The 16,420-nt window shown below is 42.6% G+C and overlaps 1 protein-coding gene across 2 annotated transcripts; it reads right to left on the bottom strand.

Moving 5' to 3' along the window:
* Positions 1–6,253: 6,253 nt before the first annotated feature.
* KCNG3 (potassium voltage-gated channel modifier subfamily G member 3) lies at positions 6,254–16,420 on the bottom strand (the record flags this gene model as incomplete). 2 transcript variants are annotated; one of them, XM_080615299.1, is made up of 2 exons in its annotated part: positions 6,254–6,899; positions 15,768–16,420. In XM_080615299.1, the coding sequence occupies 2 exons, from the start codon at positions 16,418–16,420 to the stop codon at positions 6,254–6,256; spliced, it is 1,299 nt and encodes a 432-aa protein (XP_080471425.1). The 2 variants fall into 2 exon arrangements, with proteins under 2 accessions (XP_080471425.1, XP_080471426.1); XM_080615300.1 differs by having other exon boundaries at positions 15,801–16,420.

Below are 16,420 nucleotides of genomic sequence, written 5' to 3'. Positions count from 1 at the left end.
GTAATTTTGACCCATGGCTGTAGAGCACTTAGTACAGCAGCAGCCTGGTCCTCACTGCATTTCCTAGTTGCTGCTTCAGTACTGGTAAAAAAGCAGTGAAATCTAAAACCTGAAGAGGAGCATTTCTGGAGTCCCAGGGAAAGAATTCGCATTCTGAACTTGTAGATTGGTGAGATTTCAGTGAACCTCTTCACTGGTTCCTTTTTAAAACTCTTATGGCAAACACATGTATAAAGAATCAGTCTTATTTTTGGGGGTTCAGTCTATTCACAGTTGCATCTCATGCGGCTAGGAAGTGCCAGTGCTGAGCACAGCTGTGAAGTGATAACGTTCAAAGGTTAAAAAACCCCTTCTGCTTCCAAACTGTTTTAGAAGTCCTTTTAGAAAACACACTTCTAAACTATACCGATACAGCTCTGTGGACACTGCTTCGTTTCTGCACAGACTGAATTGAAGTAAACCCTTCAAAACTCATACATAAAATATGAGAAGTAAAACCGCTCCCTGTTTCGAAATGCAAAGCCTGATCATTTTCCTAATAACGCAGTGGGCTGGTGCCAGAATAGTTTGTAATTCAGTGAGCTCTTAAAATATTCAAACTTTATTTCTTTCAGGAACGTTAGTTTGATTATTTTTGGAAGTCCTTTTGAAATGGCTGCATTTAAAGAATCGCCCAAATGCCTCAGATCTGCACCCAGTAATGCAGGCACTGCACTGGTGAGCCTTCTGTTGCTTTGAAATTCCACAGTGAAGCCCATGTCAATGTGTTTTGTTTTAAATAGAAAAGCATTGCAGTGAACTCAAAGCCAAATTCAATCCATTTTTCCAGCTTTTTCTTATAAATGATCCCTGAAGAATAACGGATGTGTTACACAGCTGCTTTTTCATTGTGTTTTGGCTGTTCTGTTGTCCATCATTATAATAGATGTTCAGTTGCTGAATAATAACCCTGTGTAAGTTTAACTTTATTTTTTGGCTCCAGCTACCTTCTGGATCAAGTACTCACATTTTCCGTGGAGTAAATGAATGGCAGACTTCTCAGGAGCCAAAAATTGTTCAAGAAGAGTTTCTGCTGAGGTACGATACCAATATGAATAGTCACAGAAGTCATTTGTTACAAAGAACGCATTTTATGAACATTTATGTTTTGACCACTACTAATCCATGAAATACAGCAACAAGACCAGCAAATTTTATTATGTGATTTTATGCATCTAATTCTGTATTCACATCAAAAAAACCCCACACTTATTACCTTTCCAAATTAGAGTATACATTTTTCTTTACAAATAAGCAAACAATATATAAAATTAATGTTCTATAAAATTATAAACCTTTGCATTTGTAAAGAATAAAGGAGTCTAAAATGTAGAGTTGCAAACATTCAGATTTTGTTAATTTGACCAAAGATTTAAATTCTTCTGTGGCTCTGACAATTCCTTGTCAAGCAGATTGTCAGTCTTGGTTGCTCACTGTGAGCCTTCTTGATGCTTAACCTCTCCTGTCATCTGCAAAAGATACCCCCCTACGCTGTGTTGCATTTCACAGGCCATACATCATAATAGCTTTTGATTATACACCAGCGTTTTATTGTTCCTTCCATATGGGCTGGGGCAGCTCTTCAGCTAGTGTAAACTGCTGGAGCTTAGCAAAGCTGGAAGACCTTTCTTGCTAAGCCTACTTATTTAAATGGGGATCTGGTTTATGTAGCAGGTTTAACTAGCATCATGTACCCTGACCTACATGTTTGCTTTTACAGGAAATACCAGAAAATGAGAGTCTGTTTCCTTTTATTTAGAATCAGAATGATTTTTTTGGTATAAGGTGCTCTAATCCTGTTTGCTATGTACGGCTTCTTTCATTCTCCAGCAAACATCTCCTTCCTTAGAAGCTCATTTGAAGGGCTAATTCTGGCATGTTCAAGGTGCTTCCAGTGATCAGACTTTAATCAGTGGTTTTACCCAGAAGCTCTTAGGTGGGAGAAAATTCGGATCACAGCAGAGCAAGTTCGTCGCGCAGGTTCCCAGGAAACTGCCTGGTTTGGCTGCTGAATTTAGCTGGCTGGTCTGTGCCTATGACCGCTTCTGGCAGGCATTCAGAGCTGGGAACATTTCTGTAGTTGTTACCCAGAGGGGAAGAGACAAGTGCTTGGGACCCATAAGGACATCAGGTTTATTTTGAAAACATGAGGGTTGAATGCTACAAAAGCTAAAGAACGATTCCTTCATGGTGACAAACTGCATACAGGATATGAAAAGCCAGTCCCTTTTCCTTTAAATACATGGGTAGCAATATATGAATCTCACATTAACAGGGCTTTTATCTTCATCAAGCTTGCTGCTATATACAACAGAGTAAGCCATTGTACATTAAGAATAAGTATCACATCTAAATGGTTGATCCCCATGCTGATAAAACTGTTTAAAATTAGTCAAATTGATCTTTTTTTCCTTTTGATGAGTATTAATCAAGACAATATTGTTTCCAACTCTTACATCAAGGGAAATTATATTCTTCCATTCTTTGTGATTTGTGGGATGCTGCTTCATGCAGCACTGTAGAAGGAAAATGCACCCAGACAGCTTTTCCATTCCAGTCATTTCATTAGCAATCCAATGCTTTTCAATGGCACACGGTACCTTGAAGGATTGAAGCCAAATATATCGTTCCCAACAGGTCAGTCTTAAGGATTGAACCTAGTATATAATGTATGATTAACCTCTGTGGTCTTCAAGACATACAATGGCAGTTCAAAAAACTGTTAGCATTAAGTTTAGTTTTAGATGAACAGAAATGCTGGGTCACAGAAGCTGTCTTCGTGTATCCCCAGCTTTATTACATTTGTATTTCATCTATATTGGTCCAACTCTGAATGTTTCAGATATTGAAAGAGGTACTGGCCATGAAGTATTTTACTGTACAGGGTTCAAACTGGCAATTATTAGGAATGAGCCAGCTTGTCTTTGGGTGGCTTTGAAATGCTGTATTTTGAATTTGAGCGTTACACCCTGTGTCTGCATAAAACCCAGGCTCAAGTTCTAGTAGAACAGTTCCATCTGCTTAAAAGTACGCTTTGTTTTGACTACATGTCATTCATTTCTTCTTAGTTTCACTAAAAAACTACTGGTCCACTGGAAATAAGATGATCTATATTACTAGAGGTCAGGAACCTTATTTATCCTATCAAGTTCCGGTTTAAGGCGACCATTGAGATCACGTTCTTTAAATTTGGTTTCTAAGGAAACTAAAGTCTACACACTGATAACCATACAACAATAAAAACTGAATAAAGAAAACCTCCACCCCAGTACCTCTTCTTAATGGGCTTCTATAGAGTAAAATATTTTAACTCAAAAGAAAGAATACTTTAGGTCATTCTGTTCATATTTTGCCATATAAAAAATGAACGTAAGCGGTTAAAGAAGTAAGACTTAATGTCCACAGGCTTCTTCCTTTGCGCAATTATTTTCCTTAGATAATCTTTTTAAGCTAGGAAAAGATTGTTTAGCTGGAAAACACTCTATAAAGGATCAGACATTTTGTTTGTATCCCACATATAGCCTGGATCTTTGAAAACATCCTGTCCTTAATTGCTTATACAAAATGATTCATGGTTCAACTTGGTATTCTCAAGCTACTATGCGCAGTAATTTCTATTTTTTCCTTTGTACAGGCATCGAAAGATTAGATTTATAGGCAGTGCTGAAATGCGTTTTATTTTGTCTTGAAATCAAGACTGCCACATACTTTATATTCACATTCTGTATGGATTTCAAGCTATTGTCATCGTGACGATGGTATGGGCGTTCTGTGGGAGGAGGGTTGTATCTCAGAGTACTGGTTTGGTTAAATACAATATATGGACAAAAGACAAAGTAAGTTTTTATGAAACCCAGTATTTTTCCCAAGCATTACGAATCTGTAGGGTTGAGTTCTTATGTGGCTGGTTTTTTAATGGAAAAAAAAAAGAAATTGGAGCAGAAAACCCCCCAAAAATTAGCACTTTTCTCCTTGAAAATGGTTTTGATACTGTCAAACTTTTCATTAGAAGATGAAAATGTCGTTTTCTTCACCAGCTGTGCTCAGATTAAAGTCTGAAATCTCAATTTTGTCAAGGACGACATTTTTTGTAAGGGGAAAAAAAAACCCCAGCATTTCCACTGACTGTAATATATAATATATGCGGGATATATATATAAGTACACATGCAGGAATACAGAGCCAGCATCTCCACTGGTGTAAAACATCTCCGTGTCTCTGAAGTCACACCTTGCCTGACATCAGCTGTGAATCTCACCTAAGAAAGACATTTTTGCTGATCTCATATTCACCTCTCTGTGGAATGCTGGAGCCGGTTTCTGAATGATGTGATTCTGATACAAAAGGCATAAATATAGTAGTAGACAGAACTACAGAGCTAACCTGAACACCAGAACATGACAAGAAACCCAGGGATGGCTGTAATGTTACTTAATAATATAGTCCTGAAATGCTACTGAAGGAAAAGTCAAGCTTGTCTGCAAGAAGGCGACTAAAATTCTTTTCAGGTCTTCACACAAATTGTGTTTGCAATGTCATTCTTTAAGACTACTTAAGACTAAGACCACCTAAAATTAGAATGGATTTTGCAGGCCTCCAGGTAGAGCCTTCAATGTACTGCCTATTGACCAATGTGGTACTTTTCTCTGAATGAGCAATTCAGAGATGTGTTTTCTAGGTGGTACTCATTTTGCTTCTAAAGCTTTTGACAAATATGTATACAAAAGATGGTTCTACATCACAGTCATAGTAAATGCAGTATTTTCAGGCAAGCACACCAAATTCAACTATGCTGATGACTCTCAACTTCTATGTTAATAAGAAAGCTCCCTTTTGATGTTTATCAGTACCCAAATGTGTAAAGCTGTACCTTAATGTGTTCTAGTATCTACCTGTACTTTTCTATGTAGCAGCTTTTCAGAATTGTACTGACTGATGCTATTAGGTCAGTACTACACAAGAAATGTAGTGAACAGTATTTCAGAACCTAATTTGATTCATTTCCTAGTTACATTGGAGAATATACCATTTTGCCAAGTGCAACTCACACTTCTGTATTTTACTTTCTTTGGTATGCTCCGGGCTTTTTACAGTTATTTTTAAACTACCATTAAAGTGTATCTTTCAGTAAGGACTGCAGGATTTAAAGATGATGAAGTCTCATCTGAAAGGGAGCAGCTACTCTTGTTTACCAGTGCTTTCTCCAGACTGTTGCAAGTGATGGAATCTTACAATTGGTCTTAGAGAACCTTCAATAAGATGTATATGTTTAATTAAATGGGGGGAATCTATGTTTGTGAGTATGTGACTTCAGATGGATGGAGCTGAACTGAATGTACCTAAGTTATGGATAGCTCCCCCACTAAGCTACCAGAAAATGTATTTATCAATGCCTGATTTTTTTATGCTGATCTTTGTAAAGTACAACACTTCCTTCCACTAACGATTTGGTTCCAGAGAAGAAATTAATTGTGGCTAATTGAGCAACCTGGTCTAGTGGGATTGGAACTAGATGATCTTTAAGGTCACTTCCAACCCGAACCTTTCTGTGATTCAAAGGTGCACTTTTTGCACTTTGAATTATCAAACTCAGGCAAATGCCACTGACTTCACTGGTTTTACAGAAGATTTGTGTGCTTCACCAAAGATCAGAATCAGGCCTCAAGATTTGTTGCCCTACAGTCATGTATTATTCATCTTTCCTGAGTTACAGAACCAGCTCTAATCTGTGATGAAGCTCAAAAGTAGCAGTGACTCTCCTTCAGTATCTAGTTTGGTTATCTGAGTTAAAAGTGGAGATACTTCAGGCAAGAAGTTATCAATGCCTCTACAGAGCATTTAGATATTGAAATCTTTGAAAAACTTCTGCTACATGTTGCTTAGAATGGATGTAATTATGGGAATGACAGAGCCCGTTTTTTGTTCTGCTTTTACGTGGAAAGGCAAACTGAAAACCAAGCTGGTCTGGTTGAGGACTTCTGAATCCTCTTGTGTTAATTTTGTTCTCTCAAATTTGAAGCATCGCTCCCTGTCCCTGCGAGATGCCCAAGGCAGATGGCCATCCTTCCTGTCTGAATGGTGACGGGCTTTCTCCAGGCTGGCAAGAATGTTGTTCCACAGGACCATCCAGTCAAGGAGGACACGCGAAGGGACCTTCCACCATTCTCTTCTAAGACAAAGCTTAGCAAGTAACTACAACAGAATGCAAGTTGGGTCAGTTTAAGAACTCAGCAGAGAGACTTCTACTGTACCTAGCAGATCGGAACTTGAGCTCATGGTAACACTGCACAAAGCTGTGATAAATGAAAGTGATTGGCAAGGCTAATAACACGATGCCACTGACCACACAAATTCCTCCAAGAATCCTTCCTGGGACAGTGATGGGACACATGTCACCATAACCCACCGTGGTCATCGAGATGATCACCCACCAACAAGCAGCAGGAATGCTGGCATAATCCTTATTCTTTGTTCCCAAGTCCAGCCCATTTTCAAGAAGCTGGGAGAGTGCACTGAAAATTGCCATAGCAACACAGATAAAGACAAGGAGCATCACCATCTCTCTGTAACAACGCTTCAGAGTCAGACCAAGCGTTTGAAGGCCAATGAAATGACGAGCCAGTTTAATCACCCAAAAAATCCTCATCATTCTCAAGACCCTCAAGGTGACTCCAGCCCTCTGGAGCTGCGAGTTTTCCCCTGTGAAAACTGTCATTAGGACAGAGATGTAGTAAGGAGTAATCGCCAGTAAATCAATGATGTTGAGAGGTCTTCTGACAAACTCACACTTGTTTTTTGAGACGATGAACCTCACGATGCATTCTGCAGTGAACCAGCCTATGCAGATAGCTTCGATTATCCTGTCAAAGGAAACAAAGTGCAGTATTTTATGTTCTGTGCAGAAACGGTAGTGGCTGTTTGGTTTGGGCACAGACATCACCAAATTGACACCGAGACCTGCACAAATGAGGAACAGAAAGCCATGCTGTTTTCATCCGACACATGGAGCACCAGGTTTCAGCAATTAACTTGAGGGTCTAGTAAGGAGTTTAAACTGATCATTGCTGAGAACTCACTGATCATTTGCTTTGTATCACAGGTTGCTGCTGGTCCTAATACTGGGCAAATATGCCTTCAAACACTGGAAGCCTACAGGAAATGTGACTTGGGGGATTTTGTTCTTTTTTTTTGTTTTAAATCTGTGAGGCCTGACTCAGTTTGGAATGCCAAGGTTTGTGGCTCAGTGAGGTGGCTGGTTACGAACAGCAATGTATAGAACCAGGCTGCTAAACTAAAATGGCAATGAAGATCGAGTAGACAGAAATCAACCTTTGCATTGGCTAAGTCATGCAAATTGGTTCTTCAGGAACCAACCTAAACCAGTCTGTTTGATCTGCATCCCAAACAGGTGCTTACCTAGAACTGTATTCGGAACTTTATAGGTATTACCAGTAAATACAGATGGTATTTTATTTTTCATCGTTGGGTTCACAAAGTAATAAGCACATGTCCTCCCATTTATCACTGTGCTCTGCATTATTGAATTTGTTTTAACTCCATCTAAACTGTGTTGCAGCAAAAAGGTCAAAGTAACCAGGGCAAGATCATCTTCTTGCCAAATACAGACAATGGCCTGAAGAAAAGAAATCCTGGAAGGTGATTTCAGTATGTTCTTAAATATTTTCAGGCCCCAGCGCAGGGAATGAGCCTTGAGGATATCTCAACTTGAAACCAGTGGAAGGTAGGAACAGAAAACCATGTTCCTCTGAGATTATTTTGTAACTGTTGGGGCTTTAATCTCAAACCTCCCACCTGAAAAGAGCCCTAGTCTTGAACAGAGACTGAGCACACTTGTTTAATACAGGAGGGAATGGAAGCGGCTCTTTCCTCTTCGCTTATCTTTTTTCCCCAACAGTTGGAGCGAAGCAGAAGCCAGTCACCGTTGACTTCTCATCCCAACATGTCTGCAACCAACCTGCTATGAAACGGGGGAGTTGAAAATGCTGCATACAATCGCAGCCTTTTTTTGCTGCTGCAGGCATCCTAACAAGGTAATGCCTGGAGCAACTTAATGATTTGCAAGTAATAATCCAACTGTCATTTCATACCTAAAAGCTTGCTTCCCCAGCACATCTGTATCATCTTTTACCAGGTCTGAAATCTATCATTATTAATACAGTTGCCTGCTAGAAAAACCACCTTCTGTAACTGCTGTAATTATGTGGATAGATTCTATAAACTAACTTGCATCAAAGCTTGATACACTAAAGTTCTCTTTATTTATTATTAATTTCTGTTTATTTATTGAGTTTTATGTTAAAAAATGGAGGAAACAGTAACGGTCAGTTGATGTAAAGTCCTAAGGGACACTGTCATTCTAGCCACAGCAGATTTAAATAAACATCAATTAATTACTTAACAAAATAGTTATTCTCTGAAACCAGACCTTGTTTTTCTCGTTTCATGAATAACAATGAAAGTTCTGCAGCAAGTGGCCTTTCTTCATAAAGGGCTTATAAAACACTTGTTCCTGTTAGCACCTTTCGATGGAAAGGCCTGTGAATTTCAAAACCAGCTTGCTCTGAAGAATGATGTGTTCCCTTAAAGATTAAGCTTTGGAAAATACTCCTGTTTCTTTTAGTAATGAAGGTGAGTGAACATTACCTCAGATGCACATTTCATTTACTGTAAAAAATGCTCAGATCTGAATGTCTTCTAAACAGGAGTCATGTACAGAATACATGGAAGTTACTGTATGAATGTGGATTATCGTTCCTTTTGGATGAAAGAACTCAGGGTAGGTTCTCTTACAGCCTTGTTCCACATGATGAGGAAATACCTAAGACTTCCCTTAGTAAAATCAGTCAGACAGGAAGGTCATGGTAATGGACACACTTAGAAAGTCTTAATGTACTAATATATCGGCTAGTTGAGCTCTCATGTCATGATTAAAAGAAAAAATGGATCTGGATGGAATACTGCAGTCAGAAATAGTCAGCAACTCCACCAGAGTATTTCACTACACGGTATGAGATTTCTCAGTAGTGCTGCCTGTATCTTGTGACATGGAGCATTTACATGAAAAAGCAATTCGTAACTATTTAAAGCTTTTTCACTTGGTATTGCCTGCTGATGCCTTGATCACGTTGGAAACGTGATTCCTTCATTCTGGCACAAATGAGGCAGGTTATCTCTGAGTCGAGCTTTAAGCAGTTCGGCCCTGACCGTTGCAGTAGCAAACAAAGCTGTGATTGTATGTAGGGGTCAGCTCCCCAGTTTCATCAGTTTGGTTTCAGACCTGTTGGGATGCGAAGTCAACGGTGACCGGCTTCTGCTTCACTCAAACTGCTGGTGAAAAAGACAGGCCAAGGAAAGAGGTAGAAGTCTTCTTTATGAACCCACATTGATGCAGGGGCCCGCTATTAACTGGGAAATAGTTGTGCAAGTGAAAATGTGATCAATCCATTGCTTTACTCTGGCACTTCCTAGCAGAAGAAATACTGTAAATCAGTTATACTTCAGAAGGAAGGGCTGAAGAAGCCTTTTCTTGTAGAATGGATTGGAAGAGAGCTAAGGAACATCACTGATGCAGAAATGAAAAAGCGAGATCAAGGCAGTGGGAGATGTGTTACCGCCACTCCGTTACATATTGTGCTTCCAGTTCTCCATTTCACATTTATCCTTCTTTTCCAGCACTTGTACGCATCCTGGCTAAGGAGAAGACAGAAGCAAGGTGTCCCTTCTTTTCTTTCCTCTCCTTACTTCTTAGCCACGCCACCAGTGGAACATCTTTTCCATTATCCCTCTCTCTGTCACTCCTTTTTGCCTGTGTAGATGGATTTCAGCAGTCCTGGTGAATGACGTCAAATGAGCGCTTTGGTGAGAACTGGCCTCTTGGGAAATCTAGAGGGCTACAAGCCACATTCTCACTTTCGGCTCAAGTTTCCCTCTCCTCTCCTTGTAGTGACTTATCTTTATAGCTAACCTTTTCAGTGGATAAATAACATCTAAGAAGGAAAGCAAATATAACAGTTAGTCCTCAAGGGAACTTAACTGAGTATAAAGTTAAAGCCAAATAAACTGCATGAGCTCAGAAGGCTAAAGTTACTGCATCTTCTGTAAACAAATCTTAAAGTATTTGCTGCATAGGGCAAACTGCCTTTTATTGCCTATTCCTGGAATAATGCTGCATTACAATATGTAGCTGTGTAATTAAATCATGAGCTTCCTATGGTGAAATGTAGTACCTATTTTATATACGTCCATCACAGTTTTTGGTTGGTTCTCCCCCCTCACTCCCCAGTTCAGTTTTAAAATACCTGCTGTTCAAAAGGAGAGGGGGAATTAAAAATAACCTCAGGCAGTGTTTCCTTAAAGATTCCTCCCCAAATTTATAAATAATGAGAGAAAATCCTAAGTCCTCATTTTTATTCAGTTACAGGTTATTTCTGCTCAAACTTGCTGTTCATTGCCCCAGACCTCAGCACATGAAAGAGGGTTTTTTCTCCTAAAATGTTCAGCCTCTTGGTACTTAACAGACTTTCAAGATTGCTCTAATGAGTCCTTTGTCCATAAACAGAAAATGAGGCCTTTGCAAGCCTCGATTCTACTGCAATCCCATCACTGCTCCATTTTCTGTGCCATCTGATAACTGCCTTTCAGAATAAGCTGGTGGTTGATGTACAATGACTTAAACCACTTCAGAAAAGATGATTTCCTGAAAACATTATTGAAATATTCAGCAAATATTATTACTTTAAAAAAAAAATCATATTGTGAATGTCTTAGAACATTTCCTCTTAGCATTATTCTTTGCCCCAGCGTGCCAATTTGAATCCGCTCAATATGCCTCTCTGAGGCGCTTGAAACTTAGCCAAAATATTTCTTAGTGGCACTATTCTCTATAAAGCTTGTAAATAAAACATACACATCAACGGGACACATGAGGAAAACAGATATGATTAAAGACAGCCTATGACAGGATTAAAGTCTGTCGGCACTGATTTGTTAAATTGTTGCTAAAGCCTATTTCCATGTCAAGCACATTACAGCTGAAAATCATCCAAGAGTGGTCAAATTCCTGCTCAGGAAGAGGACTGGTCATTCCAGCAAATGTTTGGGGGATGATTTTAATCCTTTGGAAATGAGCAGGGCTTCTGTCTCATTACGAACAGCACAGGAAGGCCACAGAGCAGCCGGTTTCCCTGCATGAAAAACCACACTGGCTTTTTTTCCATTCTATCCCTGCTTTGGTAGCAATAACATGTCTTGATGCATTAAACTCCAGCGCCTGATGTGGGAGGCTGTAACAACCCAGCACTCCCCAGGGAAGGGGCAAATGCCTTTCACAGCTCTCTTGGGATACCTGGACATGAACATCTCGAGCCCTGCTGTCCTCAGTGTCTATTCCATGTACTTTGAAACATGACTGGCACCTAGCAGTAGTGGGTCTGTTAAGGTTCTCCTGCAGCCAGGCACTGGTGTGCTTCTGTTCTTCATGTTACCTCTATTTTTCATAAATACATTAGAAGAATCCACATCTGTTTTTAACCTAGGTCTGTAGTTCCCTGCTTTACCTTCACCCTCCTGTTTTAACCTCGCAAAAATGCGGTGTTCAGGTTAGATGCTACCCAGGAAAGAAGTTATTTTGGGGTTTTTTGAACAACGTTGGATGTGAGCATTCAGGTGTTCTAAAACACCATAAAGGAACAATGATTTTTGTGTGTTTTAACATTTAAATGAACTTTTTAAGCTGATGTTTCGCAGAGATGGAAAAAAAGCCCCAAGCTGCCGGCACCAGGTGAGGGATGCTGTATGGAGAAGTTACTGCATTGATTTAATTTTGCTTAAGAACACAGCAGTCTCATAGGCTTGATAACCAAGTGATTCTCTCAATATAAAATTAAGCACGATTAGTAAGTGGAATGCCTGGAGAAGAGAAGCTGCGAGGAGACCTCAGAGCAGCTTCCAGTGTCTGAAGGGGGCTACAAGGATGCTGGAGAGGGACTCTTCATCAGGGACTGCAGCGACAGGACAAGGGGTGATGGGTTCAAACTGAAACAGGGCAAGTTCAGGTTAGATCTAAGGCAGAAGCTCTTCCCTGTGAGGGTGCTGAGGTGCTGGCACAGGGTGCCCAGAGAAGCTGTGGCTGCCCCATCCCTGGCAGTGTTCAAGGCCAGGTTGGACACAGGGGCTTGGAGCAAGCTGCTCTAGTGGAAGGTGTCCCTGCCCGTGGCAGGGGTTGAAAGTAGGTGTTCTTAAGATCCTTTCCAACCCAAACCATTCGATGCAAAGGGCACCAGTCCTTCCCCTGTGCTAACAAGCTAGTTGTATTTAGCATTAGAAAAGTAGTTTCAAGGCAGGTAGATGGAACTGTGCTGGCAGTAAAGCAGCTTCAAATGACTTTGCGTTACTGGCTTGAGAAGCTCTTCCCAAAGGATTATGATCCTAAATCGGTGTACGGACAGGTTCCTGCACAGAGACCCGCAGTGTGCATCTCCTGGCACTGTTCGGAGGAGAGCAAAGATGACTTGAAATTGCCAGAAGCAACAGAAGGGGAGACAGGCATCCCTGCTGTCTGCTCCTAAACTGTGCAAATCTGATGCAAATCTCTAGCTCTAAGTGAAACATGCCAAGGCAGGGAAGAGAGCAAGAATCTGAAACCACAAGAAATTCAGTCACTCATCCCTCATCCTGAGAAGGACCTGGGGAATGGACCTGCAAACCAAGGGATTACACTGCCAGTCTCTGTAGGCCCTCTGAAATGCAGAGGTCGGATTCGCCATCCCTCTCTCCTTAAGGCTTACTCGTGGGGTTCTCTGTTGCCTTCCACAGGGTGTTACTCCAAAAGGATAGGAAATAAGTTCACCCTTGGAGAGCATGGTCACCATGACAAGTCAGAGCAATGTAATGATTTTGGTTTGGTGGACTCAGTTCCTCTTGTGGAAGGCATCAGTGGACTGGTGTTAGCTGGGAGCCACAGGAGCCCCCATGCAAACCTCACTGCAGAGGCTGATTCCGTAAATTCCAGAGTCAGTGAGCCTAGGGCTTTAGGGATGATGCCCAGGTAAGCTGGAGACAAGCTGCTCGAGCTGATTTCACTGCAGCTGCCCTAAGGGGGCCTGGGGATGTTCAGCCACAGACATTATCCATGAGGCACCTGTCTGAACTGTAACATAACATCGGGGGGGGGGAGGATGTTGTATTGGGGCTTACTGATAGTAAGCACAAAAGATGCTTTTAGAAGAAGGTAAAGTCTTTACACGAGTCACTGCAGTGCCCCGCGAGTCAGAACTCGCCCGCATGCAGTGTTCATGTCACAATTCCTCTTGACAAAAACCATCATTATCACATTAGACAATTTCTTCATTTCTATGAGGAGCCTCCTATGGTTCCTATTGGTTAATGAACAAAGGGCAGAATTTGGCTTCAAACTTGTAAATGTCTCAGAAACTAGTTTAAGAGCCTCTGGACAGTATTGCCAGAGTAGGAATTCCCAGGCATTCCTGTGTGCTTCCAAACCGGCCACTTGGCTACTGAGGCTTTCAAAAGCCAACTCATTCTAAATGAAATAACTACAGCCAGAAGAAAAGAAGATATCAACAACTAAAGGGGAAATACAGTCAGATGACAACTGAGGATGTCAGGTCAAATCCTATGGCTTGTGTAAGTGGTTGAGCTGAACTGGATCACTCACATAAAAGCAACTGTAGCTCACACCTTTTTTTTCCAGATATAAGAGGCTTTTTAGTCATGGTGCAGCATATGCAACCAAGAAAAGAGTGGCTCCCATAATAGAACAAGGCACCTCGGCAGCTGTGGGCAGAGAGAACACATCTGTTATCTGTTTTCCATGTGTTCGCTATCGAGCTGTGATCAGCTCCATATGATCAGCTGTATCAGTGTGTGTATGTGACAGACTCCTGCAAGAAGATGTTAGAACTGCTCAGCCACAACCATTCGGGTAATCCCTCTCTCATCTGTTGTTGGTACTGAAGAAACTCCCCCTGCCACTGACAGTGGTCCTTTGGGGTTTAAAAGCAGCCTTCACTGCGCTGAGAAGTGCTCACCTACGCTTTACCTTAGTATTTAGGACCTGGTGCTTCAACAGGCAATCACTGAGAAGAGTAGAAGGATGTGTGTGTATAATACACAGAGGTTCTTGAAGCCAAAGGCACTATGACACAAAGATTACACGTCCCATGCCTTGTTCCTCTGCAAATTGAACTCTCTCTGGAAAAGAACTGCTGTTAACTCCCACCCCATGAAGACTGAACAAAGGAATGCCTAATGCTAATGCTATGGTAGTGCTGCATTTATTTTCCCCTGTCTGTTGGGGGTATCTATGCAATTTTCTGCCTTACAAAAAGATCACCCAGAGCATCCACCCTTTGCTCACAGGCGGCTTTGGAACTGGAAGAACCTGTAAGAGCAACTTCTGCCATACCTGCATCTAAGCAGGAATCAACAGCTTCAAATCGGCATCTTGCTTTTTGTGCATACAATTAATACTTTGGCTCAACTAGAATGCGAAACACAGGTGCACTTTTCCATTAAGCTAATGGAAACTCTGAACATACTTTCCAAGGAATTAATTTGGCTGCTAGGCTATAATATATCACGTTCCAATTAACTCTATGGTAAAAGATGATGATTTCATAATGACAAGGCTGCAATTTCACAGTAGGGCCCCCTCAGCAGAGCAGAAGCTGAAAACTTTCCCTTGAATATCCTGTCTGTTTTAAAAGAAGTGAGAAGTTAATAAACGAACAACCCCGTGTCCCTCTTCCTTTTTATGTCTTATTTATGGGAGAAATCCTACCGGATTGGTTGTGATTCTGTTCTTTAGAGAACAGAGAGAGAGAAAGGACAATGATACTTAAGTCAGCAGAGTTGCATTGATGTAACCCTAAACTGAGGTCACAAAGAAGATAGAAAAGGGCTTGTCCTTGCTGGAAAGGCTGAGGATTGAGCCTTATACCCCATGCCCTGGTTTCTGACGCTGTTCTGCAATGTTTAGTGTGCTTACCTATGTTTTATTTAAAGGAAATGTAAATACATGTTACATTCATATGCTGGGGCGCTTGCATGATGCATTTGCAAGAGCTTAATGCGCAGCCTGATCATCTCCTGTGTTCCCCACATAGAGAATCTCGGATGGAAGGAGGAATAGAATTAAGGCTGTCCCCACATACACGGGTTTACACGGGCAGAACCCTAACAGGCACTGGATCTTCTCCAGCCGAATGAATACAGGCAGCGTACACACAGCATTGTGCTTTCCCTAAAGGAAAACAGAAGCGAGATGCATTCTTTAGGGCTTTCTTTCCCCTGTTTTTCCCTCCACAGTTGCAAGACCTCACGATTTTCCGAGTGTTTTAACTTCTCTGTATGGGCAAGGAGTCCTGCGGCTCCTCAAACGGGGGAAATCACAGCTGCAAGACCCCGCGCAGTCGGAGACACCCTTACAGAGAAGCGAGCCGTATTCTGCTGGCACCTGATGCGCTGCCTGCCCGAGCCCCGCTCCCCGCCGCTCGGGGCCCCCGGCAGAACCCGCTGCCCCCAGAGACCCCCAAAACGGACCCCCCGGATCCCCCGTTCAGGGCAGCGGGTTTCAGGCGATGTCCGCCGGCGGCGGGTTACGGCTATGGACCGTGAGGACGAAGGGCAGGACACACTGGACGGGACACACGGGGACCGGACAGTGGGAAAATAAAGGATCCTCCTACCCTGAGGGCTCCCTCACTGACTCTGCTGTGTACCTGCTCTGCTCCTCCACGCTGCGGTTCTCCGGCGCCCGCCACTCGGGCAGGGTGCTGGCGCACAGCACCACCATGGACACGATGACGAAGAGGATGGAGACGGTGGCCAGGACCTGCGCGGCCACGGAAGACGTGGGCTCCTCGAAAGTCCTCCGCATCCTTTCCAGCCACTTCCTGCCCTCAGCGCCCGGCGGCCGCCGGCCCTTGCCCTCGGAGCCGCGGGTCGGCTCCCCCGGCGGCTCCTCCGCCGCGTAGTAGCACGTCTCGGACATGCGGTCGTCGAGGCGGCGCTGGCAGCAGTAGTCGAGGTGGGAGCCCTCCAGCCCCCAGTAGATCATCTCGTTGTAGAAGGAGAGCTCGCACATGTGCGGCACGAAGCGCAGGTGGCCGTGCCTCACGTAGAGCATGATGAAGCCGAAGGCCTCCGAGTGCCGGTCGAAGAAGTACTCGTTCCGCTCCCGGTCGTAGTCGTCGCACACCTCCAGCACGTCCTGCTCCGAGAGGCAGCCGTGCAAGCGGCTCACTCTCCGCAGCGGGAAATCCTTCAGCACCTCCCGGGAGAAGGAGTACCGGGTGCCCCCGACGTTCAACACCACCGCGGGGCCGCGGCCAAAGTTCAT

Source organism: Psittacula echo (genome assembly GCF_963264785.1).
Source record: "Psittacula echo genome assembly, chromosome: 4".
Taxonomy (NCBI): domain Eukaryota; kingdom Metazoa; phylum Chordata; class Aves; order Psittaciformes; family Psittacidae; genus Psittacula; species Psittacula echo.
Note: the sequence above shows the minus strand (reverse complement) of the source record. Positions and strands in the feature narration are given on the sequence as shown.